The following is a 16,419-nucleotide window of genomic DNA, read 5'->3' on the forward strand; positions in this document are numbered from 1 at the left end:
TTTTTGTCCAGGAGTTGATTTTGTGGAGAGCGTACTAGGCCCTGACATGGATTTAAAAAAACAGAATCCTTAAACCAGAAAAGCAGGCTGCTGGGATGGTGTGGAAGCTCAGACTTCCAGGTGGCTTTTCAACAGGTCTCTGGAGGACGGGCTTCTCTAGCAAGCATATTTCTCTTGCAAAGAGGACAAATCTTAGACTCATTTCTCTTCCGCTTTACATGGAAAGAGCACGAGATTCATAAAAGTGTTTAAAATTGTGTGCAGTATTGTTGCCCTTTGTTTGCCTTAGAAGCCTCATTTAATTTTTATTATTTTTAGATAAGTGCAATTTTCTGTGGAAAGGGCTTCAGTCCTTGACTGAGACAAGTTTCCAGTTGAACTAGCAAATATCAGAGTTTGTTATAATTCTTTGATTTCTTGTCTTACCAAGATGATTAACAAGCTCCTTTTGAAGGCAGTGACTTTGTCTTGTGACTCCTCAGGGCCAACTCAGTACCTGACACATGCACCTCAATATTCAATTGATGACCACAATCAGTAGTTCTTTATTAAGCACCTATGATATGCTAGACACTCACTTGAGTGCAGGGATAAAACAATTAGATAAAGTAGACAGGATCTCTGTCCTCATAGAGAATATTTTCTAGTGGGAGAGATTGACCAATAACAAGTAAACTGCAGGCCGGGCGCGGTGGCTCAAGCCTGTAATCCCAGCACTTTGGGAGGCCGAGACGGGCGGATCATGAAGTCAGGAGATCGAGACCATCCTGGCTAACACGGTGAAACCCCGTCTCTACTAAAAAAAATACAAAAAACTAGCCGGGCGTGGTGGCGGGTGCCTGTAGTCCCAGCTACTCGGGAGGCTGAGGCAGGAGAATGGCGTAAACCCGGGAGGCAGAGCTTGCAGTGAGCTGAAATCCGGCCACTGCACTCCAGCCTGGGCGACAGAGCGAGACTCCGTCTCAAAAAAAAAAAAAAAACTGCAAATAAATAATACAGTTCAAAGGTGTAATTAGCACTAGGAAGAAGCTAACAAGGCATTGAAATAGAAAATAATTGTCAGTCTCTTAAGCTGTTACTATAGACTTGGTATATTAATTTTATTTTTGAAAGTACCAGGAAAAAATAAAATAATAGAGTCAAGTGAAAAGTTATAGTCTCGTCCCGAAAAAGACAAGTTAACCCAATAAAACACTTGAGTCAAACCATTCACAGAAAGAAAAACCTAATAGCTAACATAAGAAAGAGATGCAAAACTTTATTACTAATCAGAGAAAGGTAAATTAAAACAATATGATGCCCCTTTAACTCAATCAGAATTGCAAATTTTAGAAAGTCTGATAATGTTAGGTGTTGAGGATACAGAGAAACAGTAAGCCTCATGCATTGCTGTTGTTAATGAGAACTGAGCAACAGTAGGCAGTATTTTATAAAATTAAGTCTGTGTGTATCCTGCACCCCACTCCTTGTATTTGTTCCAGAGAGTGCCTCACATCTCATCTCTCTCCTCCCCATTTCCTTATTGCTCCTATTCATTCACTTGACTTGACAATGTGCTTGCCCCATGTTCTCCTCCTACTTTCATCCAATCCTCCCAGCCCTCACAGGTTCTCTTCTTCCTTTACAGGCCCTAACTGGGTGTGTTCCTCAAGGTGTTGCTTTTGGTTCTTTGGTTCTTTCTGTTTCTCATTCCATATAAACTCGAAAGCCCATAGGGCCAAGAAGGTAACAGGTAGCAGTGATGTGAGGGCACATGAAGCCTCACTGGAGGAGCCACTTCCTAGCCCAAGTGCCCAGCCCTTCTGATATTTCAAAGAAGCCATAAATCTGATATTTTTTATGAAGACCTCCTAATTTTTAAATGTAGGGAACAAATCTGAAATGTTTTAAAACACTATGGGGGAAAAATGTCCGCAACCCAGACTTGGCCACAGGCTTGCAACCTGTGACCTATACCCATAAGCTTTCCCTTCTTATTTAATATCTTCATCCATGACTGCAGCTTCCTCTGTACCCTAACTGCCCTCCCAAGTTCTACACTCACGGTCTCCTTCCGGACTTTTTTTTTTTCATCTGAATGTCCAGTTGACATCTCAAAGCCAAAATTGACCTTTCCTCAGAAAATCACTTCTCCTTCAGATTTCCTTAAGTTAATAAAATCACTTCTCTTCCTTTCATGGAGATTTAAAAATTCAGGCATTAATGTACACGAATTTTTATCAGGGGTATCCACAATGTATCAGATACTATACTAATCAACACAGCATTGATGAGGCAGATTCTCTGACTTCAGGAGTCTCACAGTCTAGTGAAGGAGAAAGATAATGGAATGAGAATGGCAATACAATGTGATAAATACTCTAGAAGATGTATATGCAGAGGCCTAAGGCACTACAGAAACAGGATCAACCATGGCATCACAGAATTCATTAATTCATGTTACCAATATTTGTTGAATTCCTACAGCACTTGAAGTTCTGGGGTAAAAGCCACAATAAAGTGTTGGATAGTTTTAAAAAGCATAAATTTCTGCTCTCATACAACTAATAGGAGAGACTGGCCAAAAAAAAAAAAAAAAAAAAAAGTTTGTGAATAAACAAGATGATTTCAGTTAGGGGCAAATACCCTCCAGGCTGCCCTGAACAAGTTTACAGTTTGTTTACAGCACAGAGGCCCAACCAACCAACGGGATGGATAGGGTCGGCAGCAGCCAGAGGAGGCACCTTTTTAAATTAGAGCAAAGGCACTACACTTTCTCACAGTGGCCCTGACTCTTAGAAACAAAATGAAACCAAGTGATGCAGGGACTATTTTAGATGGGGTGGTTAAGGAAGGCCTCGGCATTAAGGTCCAAATGATGAGATCATCTAAAGAGTCTTTAGGGCTGAGAACCACTCAAAAGAACAGATCTGAGGCAGAAACATACTTGGCAGGTTTGAGGAACAGAGAGAGGGAGGGGCTGGCAAACAAAAGGTACCTGTGTCTGGGAAAGGGGAGCGGTGGAAGTTACTGGAAAGAGTTGAAAGCTAGGCAGTACACGGAAATGCCAGGGTTTGAAGGAATATGTAGGAGTTTTCAGTGCAAAGTGTTGAGCAGTAGCAAAGCCTTCCAAGGTAAGGACACAAACACATCATATTCTGAAAGGGCCCAGTTTATTTGAGAAAAGGTGAGAAGGTCATTTAGTCTGGCTGCACTGAAGCCATCATGGGATTAAGGGGTTATGGGAGCATTAGGAAACGAGTTAGAAAGAGAAGACTCCATCCAGATTGTGGAGGGGTTATAACAGTCTATAGCCAATAAAGGGCCAGTGGGAAAGGGAGATTGTATGATCAGAGATTTGTTTTGCTTTGTTTTTAAGGAATATAATTCTACTGGTGGCTAGCAGGTCAGTTAGGAGATCATTATAATAGTGTGGGAGAAAAATAGAAAGAATAAAGAGAATAAAGAAGAGAACTCATATACAAAGATATTGCCAAAGGAAGAAAAATAGGACTGAGTGTTTAACTGCATATCATGGACAAGAAAAAGAAAGGTTTGAGAGGCCGTCCGTCCTCCTTTGGCCACACTTTCAGTCCCTAAGGTCCATCGTGTCTTCCTTTGCTTGCTTCTCAAGGCTTCCCCCTTCTTTTCCATCTGTGAACCTCTGCCCCGTCTCCAGCTTTCTTCTCTCCTTCCTCTGAGCTGAGGTAGTGCTTTATTTATGCATCCCATAGTATTTCTCACATTATAACTTAGAGCTTTATTACTTGTGTACCTGCCTTATCATCCCCCTCTTAGACAATAAGCTACTTTGAGACAGGAACTAAGGGTTACTTATCATTGCATCATTCAAATAGACAATTCCTGGTACATTATGATTAAAAAAAATAGAATCAATGAGTGAAAAGTACCTACATACTAAGCCACAGTAGGGTAGTGTACAGGATGCAATCTTAAATTTAAAAAAAAAACATGAATTGTCCGAGGAATAATTATTCACAAGACACACCTCACCTTTAAACAGGTTCAGTTGTGAATGACTTTAAGGCAGTACTTACATTTACTGGTATGTTTCTCTTACACCAAGCACATCTAATAATAATGCTCAAAAAATGTGATCACCTGCCCCTAAAGAATCACAGAAACAAATAAAGTTGCCAAATAATGAGACAGATGAACAAGCAAAAAAGGCCAAGCTGCCACTGGTCTAACACAGGGTTAGGTCGGTGTCTACAGCCTACAGGTCCCCTTGCTTTCAGTGTCACTCCCAATCCCTCTCACTCCACCTCCTGCCACTGGGCCTTCACTGGAGCACAGGGACACTATGGGGAATTTATGAGAACAGGCAAATTACCCCAGATAAGTAGTTTATCTTGTAAGGTCATCTCTCCTGAGAAGGGAGAAAGAAAAGCTGCTTGTACCAACTTTGACAACGATCACCCACTTTGGTTGCTTGCATAGACAGTCTATAAAGATCCAGCCATTCTTTTTCCTGTTTTGGCATCAAGTTGTGAGGTACCTGCAGAAGTGACATAGCAATCATGGGGAGCAATATTTCAACAGTTTCATAAGTGTTTCTAACTTGCATTTGAACTTCAATGAAAATTTCTTTACAAAAAAGGATCAGGTGGTGGGACAGAAATGGAGTGAAGAATGGAGAGGCTGCACCTTTATCTGACCTCCTGCACTTATTACAGCACATGAAGCCCAGGACGTCCTGGCAAAATTCCTTAAAACAAGCAGCCCTGGAGGTGGCAACCAAAGCCACACTGCCCACATGAATAGGTAGAAGTCCAGGAAAGCAAGAGGCTCACTGTACATCCTGCTTGTTTTACAATTAACAAAGAACATGGGACAAGAGGAGCCACTTTACCTGTATTCTTAATAAGAGAGAAAAAGGAGATGTTCTGTGAGGCTTTTATAAGGTAGGGAGGGATAGCCCACCGTGTTGAGTGTTAAACTAGCAAAGTCTATCCTCAGAAGTGAGGACAAAGCACACTACGGGGCTTCTCCTGCATCATCAGAGTGGGGAGATGTTCACTTGCTTGTGGTGTTACAGATTCTGTAAGTGAGCGTGGCCTTAGTGACGTCTCCACAGATTGCATCACTCCAGGGTCCTGTTTTTAAAAGAATCACAACATTTCCATCCTGGACTCCTGTGAGTTTTACCAATTTATAAACTGAGTGCTACCTTGACATGGTTTTCTCCTCAGGTGACCTATGAATGAGTCTGACTTCCTGGAACAGGAATGCTACCCCCTACCTCCCCAGACCTCTGACTTTGCCTTCCTAGGAATGAGCTTAGGTTGTAGCCTCTCCTAGAAGAAGGAGGATGACCTTGGAACTCCTGATAGAAAGAGAAAATTCTGTCTCAACTATTCCCAATCAACTCAACTAGGGAATAGGAAAATACTGGAAACAAAGGAGAGAACTAATTATTTGGCTGCCACAGGAAGACATTACCTACACATTGCCACTCAGGATCACTTCTTTTTGAGTTTTCTAGTGGAGGACCACATCCAGAAGTAATATAGCTGCTTCCAGAGGGTAACCCCATAAGCCCCCACCTTGGCAGCCTGGTGACATGATCCCAAGGCGGTACCCTGGGACTAATAGCTGTGCTTATACTCCTTTCCTTTCATGACAGAAAGCTTATGAAAACAAGCATTAATTTTATTTTAATAATAACATACTTAGGTTTTCTAATAATTTACTTCCTAAAAGGACCTTTCTAAATAGGCCCTAAAAATAATAAAATGGGCCCTATTTTATTTTTTAAGTAATTTATTGGAAGACTTCAGTATTTTATTATTAAAAATAAATTTCTCAGCAAAGTAGCAGGATACAAAGTCAACACACAAAAATTAGCTGCATTTCTATATAATAACAATGAGCAATCTGAAAAGAAAACTAGGAAAAAAATTCCATTTATAATCACATCAAAAAGAATAAGACTCTTGTGAATTAACTAACCAACATGGTAAAAGATTTGTACAATAAAAACTACAAAACATTGCTGAAAGAAATTAAAGAAAGCATAAATAAATAGAAATACAACCCATGTTCAGGGATTAGAAGACTTAATGTTGTTACAATGTCAACACTACCCAAAGTGATCTACAAATTCAATGCAATCCCTATCAAAATCCCAAAATTGTCTTTTGCAGAAATAGAAAGACCCATTCTAAAATTCACATGGGATCTTAAGAGAGCCTGGAAATAGACAAGGAAATCCCAAAAAATAAGAACAAAGCCATATGACTCACACTTCCTGATTTCAAAACTTACTACAGAGTTAGAGTAATCAGAACAGTGTGGTACTGGCATAAAGACAGACATACAGACCAATGGAATATAATAAACAGCACAGAAAGAAACTCTCACATATATGGTTAAATGATTTTTGACAAGGATGCCAAGACCATTCAACGTGAAAAGGACCATCTTTTCAACAAATGGTGCTGGGAAAACTGGATATCCATATACAAAAGGATGAAGCTGGACTCTTACCTAACAAATATTAACTCAAAATGGATAAAAAACATGAATGTAAAACCTAAAATTATAAAACTCTTAAAAGAAAACAAAGGGCACAATCTTTACAATATTGGGTTTGGCAACGATTTCCTGGATAGAACACCATTGGCATAGGCAACAAAAGGGAAAATAGGTACATTGGATATCATTAAAATTTAAAACTTTCATACATAAAGACACTATCAAGAAAGTGAAAAGACAACCCACAGAATGGGAGAAAATATTTGCAAATTATATATCTCATGAGGGATTAACATCCAGAATATATAGAGAATTCCTAAAACCTAACAACAGTAAACAACCCAATTCAGAAATGGGCAAAGGACTTGAATAGACATTTTCTGAAAGAAGATATACACATGAACAATAAGCACATGAAAAGATGCTCAGTATCACTCATCCTTAGGGAAATGTAAATCAAAACTAGAATGAGATGTCACACACACCCATTTGGATGGCAACTGTTTGAAAAAAGAAAAAAAAGAAAATTACAAGCATTGGTGAGGACTTGGACAAACTGGAATCTTTGGGAACTGTTCATGGGAATGTAAAATGATATTGTCATGTGGGAAACAGTATGGTGGTTCCTCAAAAAATTAAAAATAGAATTGCCATATGATCCAGCAGTTCCATTTCTGAGTAAATATTCCCCCCAAACTGAAAACAGAATCTTGAAGAGACATCTGAATACTCACAATCATAGCAGCATTATTCACAATACCTAAAACATGGAAGCAATCCAAGAGTTCATCAATGTATGAATGGATACGCAAAACGTGAATAAAGCTGAAAATTACTCAGCCTTAAAAAGAAAGGAAATTTTGATACACTCTGCAACATAGATGAACCTCGAGGACATTAAGTTGAGTGAAATAAGCCAACCACAAAAAAGAAAGAAATTCCCTATGATTCTGCTTATATGTAGTCAGAATCGTAGAAACAAACAATAGAATTGTGGTTGCCAGGGGCTAAGAAAAGTGAATAATGGGGAGTTATTGTTTTACAGGTACAGAGTTTTTGTTTTACAAAATGAAAAATAATTCTGGAGATGGATGGTGGTGATGGTTGTACAACATGATGAACGTATCAAACATCAATGACCTGTATACTTAAATATGGTTAAGATAATACATGTTATATTTTGTGTATTTTACCACAATAAAAAAAAAACCTGGGAAATAAATATAGAAATAAATGTTTCATGACATACCTCTCAAGTGAAATGATAGCCTAAGTGTGGGAGAGAGACTGAAGAATCGCTTCTAGCAAAGATATGTTCTTGGGACACAGGAGGCAGTAAGTCAACTTCTGCCACTCTGCTCTTGCAGCCCTAGGCTGAGCAGACCTCCCAGACCATGTCATCTAAGTGTTTGTGGTACAGGGGCTGGTAGGTGGAAGATGGTGGTGGTGCCTAACATGAAAAGGCATCCTCTGCTTTGCTGCTCCAAATGTGGCTTCTGACCAGCAAGGTTGGCAAGATTGGCATCACCTGGAGGCTGGTTGGAACTGCAGGATCTCTGGCCTCATCCCATTCTTGCAGAATCAGAATCTACATTTTAATAAGATTCCCAGTGATGTATGTGCACTTTGAAGTTCAGGGAGCATTACCTCCATTAACTGACAAATTATAAATTAGTCTCCACTCAAGCATCTCTCCCCATGACTACAAAACCCTTACATCAATTGGTCTTTCCTCTCAGCATCAAATGTAATAATGCAGTATAAAACAAACCAGCATCAGAGTGCATTTGCAAACCTTGCAAAAATGCAGGATTTCATAGAATCAATAGATGTGGTATTAGGGAACTCCTCAAATCATACACACAGCATCCACAAGCAAGGAACTGGCAGATTTAGACCCATTACCAAATGAAGGGGAGCTAATCTACAGGCATGGTGGCATTCCTTCAAAAGAGAATGATTTGATATCAAAGAATTAAGAGAGGCCCTCGGGAAAAAATGATCAGGCCCATGAATATCTTTGTAAAAATGGTCCACTTTATAATTATACTGTAAAAGTCAAACAGTTTTATTAAAAAAAAACTACGCCCCAAAAATTCAACACTTCACTTAATCTTTAGTCATTCTAAGAAGAAACACATTGCGTAATTATAATTTAAGTTGCATTACATAAAATATGATGCATTTTTCATAAGTTTATTACCATTTTAAAAGATGAAGTCTAATTAAAACTTTTTGTCAGTATTTATCGTGATGTTTGGCCCTTGTTTCAAATGCATTCATGCTAAGTGGACTTTCCTAGTGCCAGTTTTTCTCCAACAACAAGACCTGCTGAACTGGAATTCTTACTATTGCATATGCATTTTTCTTTTTGTCATATGGAACTTCTTTTTGGTGCTTATGATCAAATTGAATATCGATTATAAGACAGTTGATACCTACTCACTCCACAATTCAGTGAAGAATTATTTTAATGTCCCACTTCCTGGTTGGATGTTTCAGCCCATTGTTCTATCAGAGAAGGGGGTTTATCCCTAGACTGATAGCTTATAGCAGCTGATATCTTTTCGATGATTACCTTATCCACCATGAGGAAGTTCTCCAAGGTCTCTCCGTTTTCACAAGTGACATCACCAACCTCTCTTACTGCTCTGGGCAGGATTTCTTGCACCTCCTGGGCAATCATTCCTATATACAAAACACTCCAAAGGTTTACTCTTCAAAGAAAGACTTTTCTGGAGAAAATCCTCAGTAACTCACTAAGCTTTTGCTTTGATCCACAATGAATTTTCAGCAAAGGAGGAATTTTGAGCCAAGAACCACTATAGGATTAAAAGTGGGAGTGGTTTTGTTTGTTTGTTTGTTTTTTGAGACTCTGGGCCAAATATTGGAAAGGGGGAGGTAAGTGCCTTAAAATTCCTGTCCATAGAAGTAAAGGTGGGGTGTTAGCTTGATTTCCTTTCTTTTCCTATAGGAAGCCTTTGCCCCTAAAATACTCCTTCCTTCTTTAGGATTGGAGTATAAACATCACTTTGCTTACCTCTTCTCTTATCTACATCTGCTTACCCTGCCACCTTCTCCCTCCATCTCCTGACTGCCAAATGCCGTTCCTCACATAGGTTGAGCAGCCATCTGTCCCTGAACCCTCAGCCCATGAGCAAGAGGACTTCAGTGCAAAGAAACTATATAGTCAACCTACTCCACCAGTACCTTGGGGTGGAGGAGTGGGGGTGTTGAATAAAAATGACCCAGAAATTCTTTAAGCTTTCCTGTTCTAGTGACTATGAGTTTCCCAGAGAACAAGTTAGATCAACATAGTGTTGTCAAATGCCATAGCACATAACCTCAAAATAAAGAGGAAATTAAAATTTTAATAGTTGGCAATACAAAATTAAAAGGGGAATTTGTGTGTGTACCTGTTTGATGGGCAGTGTTTATTCCCATTGCAGATGCAAATTCAGGTTTGTAGTCATATTCAACAATTCTCATTTGGGCTATTCTTTTCAGCTGTTCATTTGTGTCAACCTAATTTAATTAAAGAAGAGCAGATTTTACTCACATAGATATTTGCTATTCAAATTAATGCCCAGAGTGACCCAGAGACATTACTGAATTGCTTTTGGACATTTTGCTGGAGATAATTTCTTCAAGTGGATTGCAAGCCAGGATTGCCCAACTGCTGACCCTTCAGGACCCAGCCACCCACGTTCCCCTGAACACCCATCCCCCACACCACCCGGCCAGCAGGGCATCCTCTACCTGCAATCACTGCTGTCACATTGTTAAAGGCTGTCCCAACTGTCACTACGGGGTCCCAGCAAAATGATAACAATCAAGACAGTACAGTGAACTTTCCCTAAAGTTAAATGTGTTTGATCCAAAGGATTCCTCTTTAAATTGAAAGATTTTGTAAATGAATTGATAGTAATAGCAGAATCTGTTTTTTTTAATGTCTATCTGACAAGTAAAAAAGTAAGCTTTGCTTTGTGGGTACCCTAAATTTTCTTTTGGAACATAATAGAATTGTGAAACCTGTGGTGTCTTGGCAATTAAAAATAAACTACCTGGGCATTCATCCATGTGATAGAGGAACCAAAAATGCTTTTTTTTGTTGTTGTTTTAAGAAAACCACTGTCATGGGCCTCAGCTCCTCCCTTGACACACTCCCTGAGGTGGCAGCAGAGCCCTTCCACCATCGTTTAGGATTCTCAGGCCCTTCACTAGTTGGGCTGGTTGTGAAAGATGGTGACTTGGTGCTTAATTGGCTAAACGGATTAGCTGTACTTTAGGAAGTTATTCCAGAGTATAATTCTGAGCTTACTGCCATCATTCATTCTTTGTTTTATTCGACAAATATTTACCAATCACCTTCAACATATCATGCACTACTAAGTGTTGGGATTTAAAAAGTAATTGCATTGAGCTGGAGGCCATTATCCTTAGCAAACCAACACAGGAACAGAACACCAAATACTGCATGTTCTCACTTATAACTGAGAGCTAAATGATGAGAACACCTGGACACACAGAGGGGCGCAACACACACTGGAGCCTTTTGAAGGTGGAAGGTGGAGGGTGGGAGGAGGGAGAGGATCAGGAAAAACAACTGATGGGTACTGGGCTTAATACCTGGGTGATGAAACAATCTGTACAACAGACCCCCATGACACAAGTTTACCTGTGTAACAAACCTGCACTTGTACCCCTGAACTTAAAATAAAAGTTAAAAAAAAATGCCTTTTAAAAGTTTGTGGTCTAGACAGGAAGACCCACCTGATATATACATACATAATCATATGTGATTATATTACAATGTGAGAAACACAGTACAATGATGGAATTATGCACAGAGAATCATTACAGCTCTGAGGAGGTGTTGAAAATCTTCTCGGGGAAGTGTAAAGGAAGGCTCCCTAGAGATGATGAAGCCCAACCCATATCTTGGCTTATTCCAGTTCCTCAGACAAACTCTGCTCCTTTCACTTCCCAGCCTTTGTTCATACTGTTTTCCCAGACTCAAAAGCTCTTCCTTCCCATTCCCCTACCTTCTTCTTCACCAATGTAAGCATTGTTCCTCAGAGAAGGATCTCTTGACCTCCAAGTCCAGGCAAAGTTCCTCTGCTTTATGTGCTCATAGCACCAGTTCTCCTTCATAGCAGGAGTCACAATTACAAGACAACTTGTGTCAACCTCATTCTTTGTCTTCTCCTACATCACATATAGCCCGTGAGGGTGAGGACATATTTAAGGTCATGGTTCACCACCATATCACCAGTTTCTAGTACAATTCCTTGCATGTTGTAGGTGCTCAACTAATAATTGTTAAATACATTAATAACCTTAAGCGTTAGGGAAAGATGTAAGGTAGGAAGGGAGGGGGAAGGATGAGACTAAGACAGGAATGCTAGCCAGAGGGAACACCATGAACCAAGGCCCGAGACAGCAAATACCCTGACTGACATCTGCACAACCAAGGCAGAATTTGGCATTACTGGACTGGAATGGTTAAGGCCAGAGCAGGGGGCATTGCAGGTCATACTTGGAAGGAACAGTCCCAATCCCATACAGCCCTGTGCATGTATCTATCACTGTGAGCACCTTCACTCAGTCAACAAATATTTATTGAGCAGATACTATGCGCCAGATGCTCTCCTAAGCACCGGAGATTCAATGAGTGTTTCTTATTTGGAGCTTAAACTTTAGTAAAAGTTTCATTCCTGAGTCTTATTTATCTCAGGACCTGCACAGTACCAAGCAAAGTGTCTGACATGTAATAGGCACCTAAAATTTTTGATAGAAAAAAAGGAATAAAAGAATGAAAGTATTGAAGTGGCAAGACAATCCCTGACACGAAGAGAATTGAAGAGACAGGGTCAATCAGGAGCCAGCCTGGACTGGCCTTGTACTGCCTAGGCCCTAGCCAGTTCTTCAGCCATAGGCCCCTGGGAGTCCTATGCCCACTTCCTATTTTCCCCTTTGTTCCTGCTCCACCTACAGGGCCCCCAGTAAAGAAGGAAGCAGAGGCAGTGCTGGTTCCTTTGCTGCACATGAAAAGCAGAGGAGAAAGTGCCCTCATGCAGGCTGTCCAGGCTACAGAGAGGGAAATGGTCCCTGGATTCTAAACTGGATCCTTGAATGCATTTTCCCTAAGACATACAGCGTTAGGTTCTCTGGTACTACTACTATCCTCTACACAGATTTTCAACCAAGAAAAACTTTGAGGGTTACTTGGAGATCTAAACATTTTATATGACAATGTTCCTCAAACAAAATGCTCTTCTAATTTCTGGACTTGTAGATTTCCCAAAGCCAAATATAAACAGCAGCCTGTATTGCATGATCCCTCTGTGTACACTTGGCCTAGGGAAAACACTTGAGGCAAAGGATGTGCCTTCTTTGAATCCTCCCCAGGAACCCTACCCAGGCCAGCACTTAACTGCTGTGCCTTGCTCTTCAATGCCTGTTGAGTAAGAAACTGAAAACTGAATTTGGGCATCTGCTTTGACCTTGCCCACAGAAGTTTTGGAAAGTTTTGACCATGAATGCAAATAGCCATCAGCATCATGCTGCCTCACACCCAAGGTTTCTATAATATATCATTAGTTCAAGAATTGTATCACAGAGAACACCTTCCAGTCCATGGGACTCAGTTTGTTCAGGGAAGGCTATCTGTCATTGGGTGATGGCCCACAGCCCAGCTGCAGTCTGAACTAGGAGCAGCTTAAATGACACCTGCTCACCCTGAGCAGAGGAACTTCTGCATTTGGCTCCTGGTTCTGAGGGAGACTTTGCATGTTTGACTTTCTTGAGCTTTTTTCATGTCTACTTTTGTCTTCCACTAGCACACGGGTGTTGTGGTTAGGAGAAAATCAAAACAGCCTTTGAGCATTTCATCTTAATGAATTCCTTTTCTGGCTTGAATTTTTAAATATCTTGCTACCTTTTTTCAGCCTTCACCACAGAATTTGACTGATGCATTCAACTCTCAACTTCTTCATGTTTTTGGTCATTGACATTGAGGTTCTTCACGTGCCTTTAGTGTTCAGCATGTCCTTTCACCCCTGGTTTTGCTCAGTTTCTACTGTCAGAGCTGCATGTCCTTCCACAGTCTGCAGTCACATCAGTAGACACGATGCCATTGGGTGGGCAAGTTAAGCTGCTGCTCTGCCCAGGACCTCAGTTACAGAGGTTTCAGTCATATCTGCGTCATCTTCTCTATGTCTTGGATCTGTGTCCTGTGAGCATCAGAGATCTCCCCAACCAGGACTTTGTAGATAATCATGTACTTAATATCCACAAAGCAATCTGTGTTTCCTGAGTGAGGAAACACACAGGGCAAAGCAGCAGCCTATATCCATTTTCCCCAATTGCAGTATTAGGCAACATATTTGACCACTACATTTTGTAGCAGCTCATCCATTCAGAAGCCAGCTGTGGTTAGAATGCACCATTAAAGAATAAGAAATTGCTTCCAGTCCTATGCATGCCATCAAATTGACCAAGTGTCAGATCCCCAGAGTATTTGAAAGAAAGGCTCTCTTTGTTGCAAAAACTAAGTCAGGAAGAGGTGAAGATGAAATTCACACATCTGTCATCAGCATCACCAACATTACTATCAATCACCTCCCTCATCTCTGTAATAAATAGTGAATTGGGACAGACAAGATTTCTAAGAATATATATCTCAAAAATGTGCATAGATCTATTAAAACAAATCTATTAATATGAAATCATTTAATAAATAAATCACATGTAATTTTTATTTTGTATAAATAGAAAATAATTTCTATTTGCTTCGACTTGTCTAGCTAAAAAATACCTTACATGTATGAGTTTATAAAAATCTCTTAACCTAGGTAAAATGAACATGAGCATTTCCTGTTCACGGACAACAAAACAGAGCCACAGATTGCCTCTGGGCCAAAGTTCCTGGGCTGGTGGTTGCCAGAGTCAGGACTAAACTCTTAGTCTTCTAATCACGGACCAGGATTTTCTTTATTCTACCATGCTGCCATGAGCAGGAAGGGGATACAGAAATTTCACACTCAAGAGCCTGGATTGAAGTGACATTTTATTTATATGGAGAAGGCTTTTTAGAAGGGATGTGAGAAGTTCTCCGGAAGCTTGTTATTTTAAGACAATATATTTTCTTCAAACTAAGAAGCAATATTTGAAGACTTTTGGTAAACGAAGTTCTGTGTTAAGCCTGGTGGTATCAGGAAGGGTTGTACAGGACTTTTCTCACTTGTTATATTCAATTTACACTTTAATAAGACTTGGTAGTGAATCTGTATAGCCAATTGCAAGGATAAATCTGAGTTGGTGTGACCTGAAATGCAGACAGATGATCTCTCTCTAAAGTTCAAAGGTGCAATATCTAGGACTGATATCTGGAAATGTATGTAAGAACTCTCTAGCTCTGCATTCCCATCTGGCTAGTAGGTCACAGCTCTTCTAATATGAACCGCAGCTACACAATCAGTATAAAAGTCTACAATTACAACCATTCTTTGGAATCCTCTAAGCAAAAGAGGACATTCCTTGGCTGGTTTAGGAAAACCAGTGCAGATTTGCACTGAGAAAGGAATGCAGTCTGGAAGAGGGGCTAATGGTGAACAGATTAGGACTTCTACTAGCTAAAAAGGAATAAGGAAAGGAGAGAAAAAGAACTTTTAAAACACAGCTTCGCAAATGCTGTCAAGAGAAGTAGTATGAGTGAGATGATGGGGAAGTGGTAGAAGCAATGAATGGGAAATAATTAAATGGCAGAAAAGTTGGAATGAGGTGTTAGTAGCTGGCTAACGGATTGGAACCTTTGTTAGTAGCTGGCTAACGGACTGGAACCTTTGTTAGTAGCTGGCTAACGGACTGGAACCTTAATCCTTATCCTTATGGTCTACATAGCAGTTGTAGCTTTCCAAGATGATTCAGTTCAACTGGTTAAAAAATAAAAAAGAGCCAAGGGTGTCAGGCAGGCAGGCATCATTTTCATCTTACAGCTGAAGACACTGAGTACAGGGAGATTAAGCATTTTATCCAAGGTCACATAGCTGGGGAGAGCCCAAAGCAGAGGAGCCATCTCTTGATGTCTAGGCCTGACTTCCAGTTACCTCTGGGTAACTACCTCTCCACAGAGGGAAAAGGTCTTCGCCCAGAACTCTTGGTGATGAATTGACCAAGTAAGGGATGAGGAGGAGGAGCTTCTCAAGAGTTCCTAGAGAAAGGAACTGGGGAAGATAATGGCCAGTAGGGTTGGTGCCAGGGACTCTAGAAGGAAGAGGCTGGAGACATCCAAGAGAAATAGGAACAACTGGACTGAGATAGTGCTTGGAAGATGAGTGGAGAGACGGAAAGGCAAACTCTGGAAGCTGACAAAGTGTGGGAGGAAGGTCAATGGCCTGTGGAAAATAACTGAGAATTGCTGCCTGTGAAGCCAATGACATGCTGTCCTTGCCCACTGCTCCTGTCAGGTAAATTCATTCTCTCAGGGAGGAACTGCTTTACAATTTCAGCAGAGATGCCCAGCAGCTCAGTCATCATTTTTAAGCATTGTGTTCATCTCACACCAGTGGGTGACATGTAAAGACACGTGGTACAAGGTATGTCAGAAGCCAGGAGCACCCAGCACACCTGACTGGGGTGTCAGAGGAGGGGCCCCAGGCCTGACTCTGTGCTCACCTCCTGGATATTCTGCTTTGCCCGGCTGTCAGAGGGATGCATGATGGTCCCCATCACTTTCATGTTGCCACAGACAACCAGGGCTTCGTCCGGCGCATCTGTGTTGATTCCCACTCGACCGTGACAGACAACAGATTCTGGAACTTGTCCTCGCTGCCACAATGCATCACTGTCATTTTCAAATTGCCCAGGGTTAGAGGCCTGGAAAAATACATAAATATATTACAATTAAAGTTACAGTAGCAGGAATAGATGATCATGTGA

At 40.6% G+C, this 16,419-nt stretch overlaps 1 protein-coding gene across 1 annotated transcript in view; it reads right to left on the reverse strand.

Moving 5' to 3' along the window:
- The window catches only part of MYRFL (myelin regulatory factor like), a 112,845-nt gene that overhangs the window by 32,646 nt on the left and 63,780 nt on the right, over nt 1–16,419 (reverse strand). Inside the window, exons 11-13 of the mRNA XM_010358764.2 lie at nt 16,156–16,356; nt 9,894–10,002; nt 9,056–9,165 (exon numbers count right to left, since the gene is read on the reverse strand). Coding sequence (XP_010357066.1) covers nt 9,056–9,165; nt 9,894–10,002; nt 16,156–16,356 — 420 coding nt within the window. The remainder of the gene's footprint in view (nt 1–9,055; nt 9,166–9,893; nt 10,003–16,155; nt 16,357–16,419) is intronic.

This window comes from Rhinopithecus roxellana, chromosome 10 (assembly GCF_007565055.1).
Source record: "Rhinopithecus roxellana isolate Shanxi Qingling chromosome 10, ASM756505v1, whole genome shotgun sequence".
NCBI lineage: Eukaryota > Metazoa > Chordata > Mammalia > Primates > Cercopithecidae > Rhinopithecus > Rhinopithecus roxellana.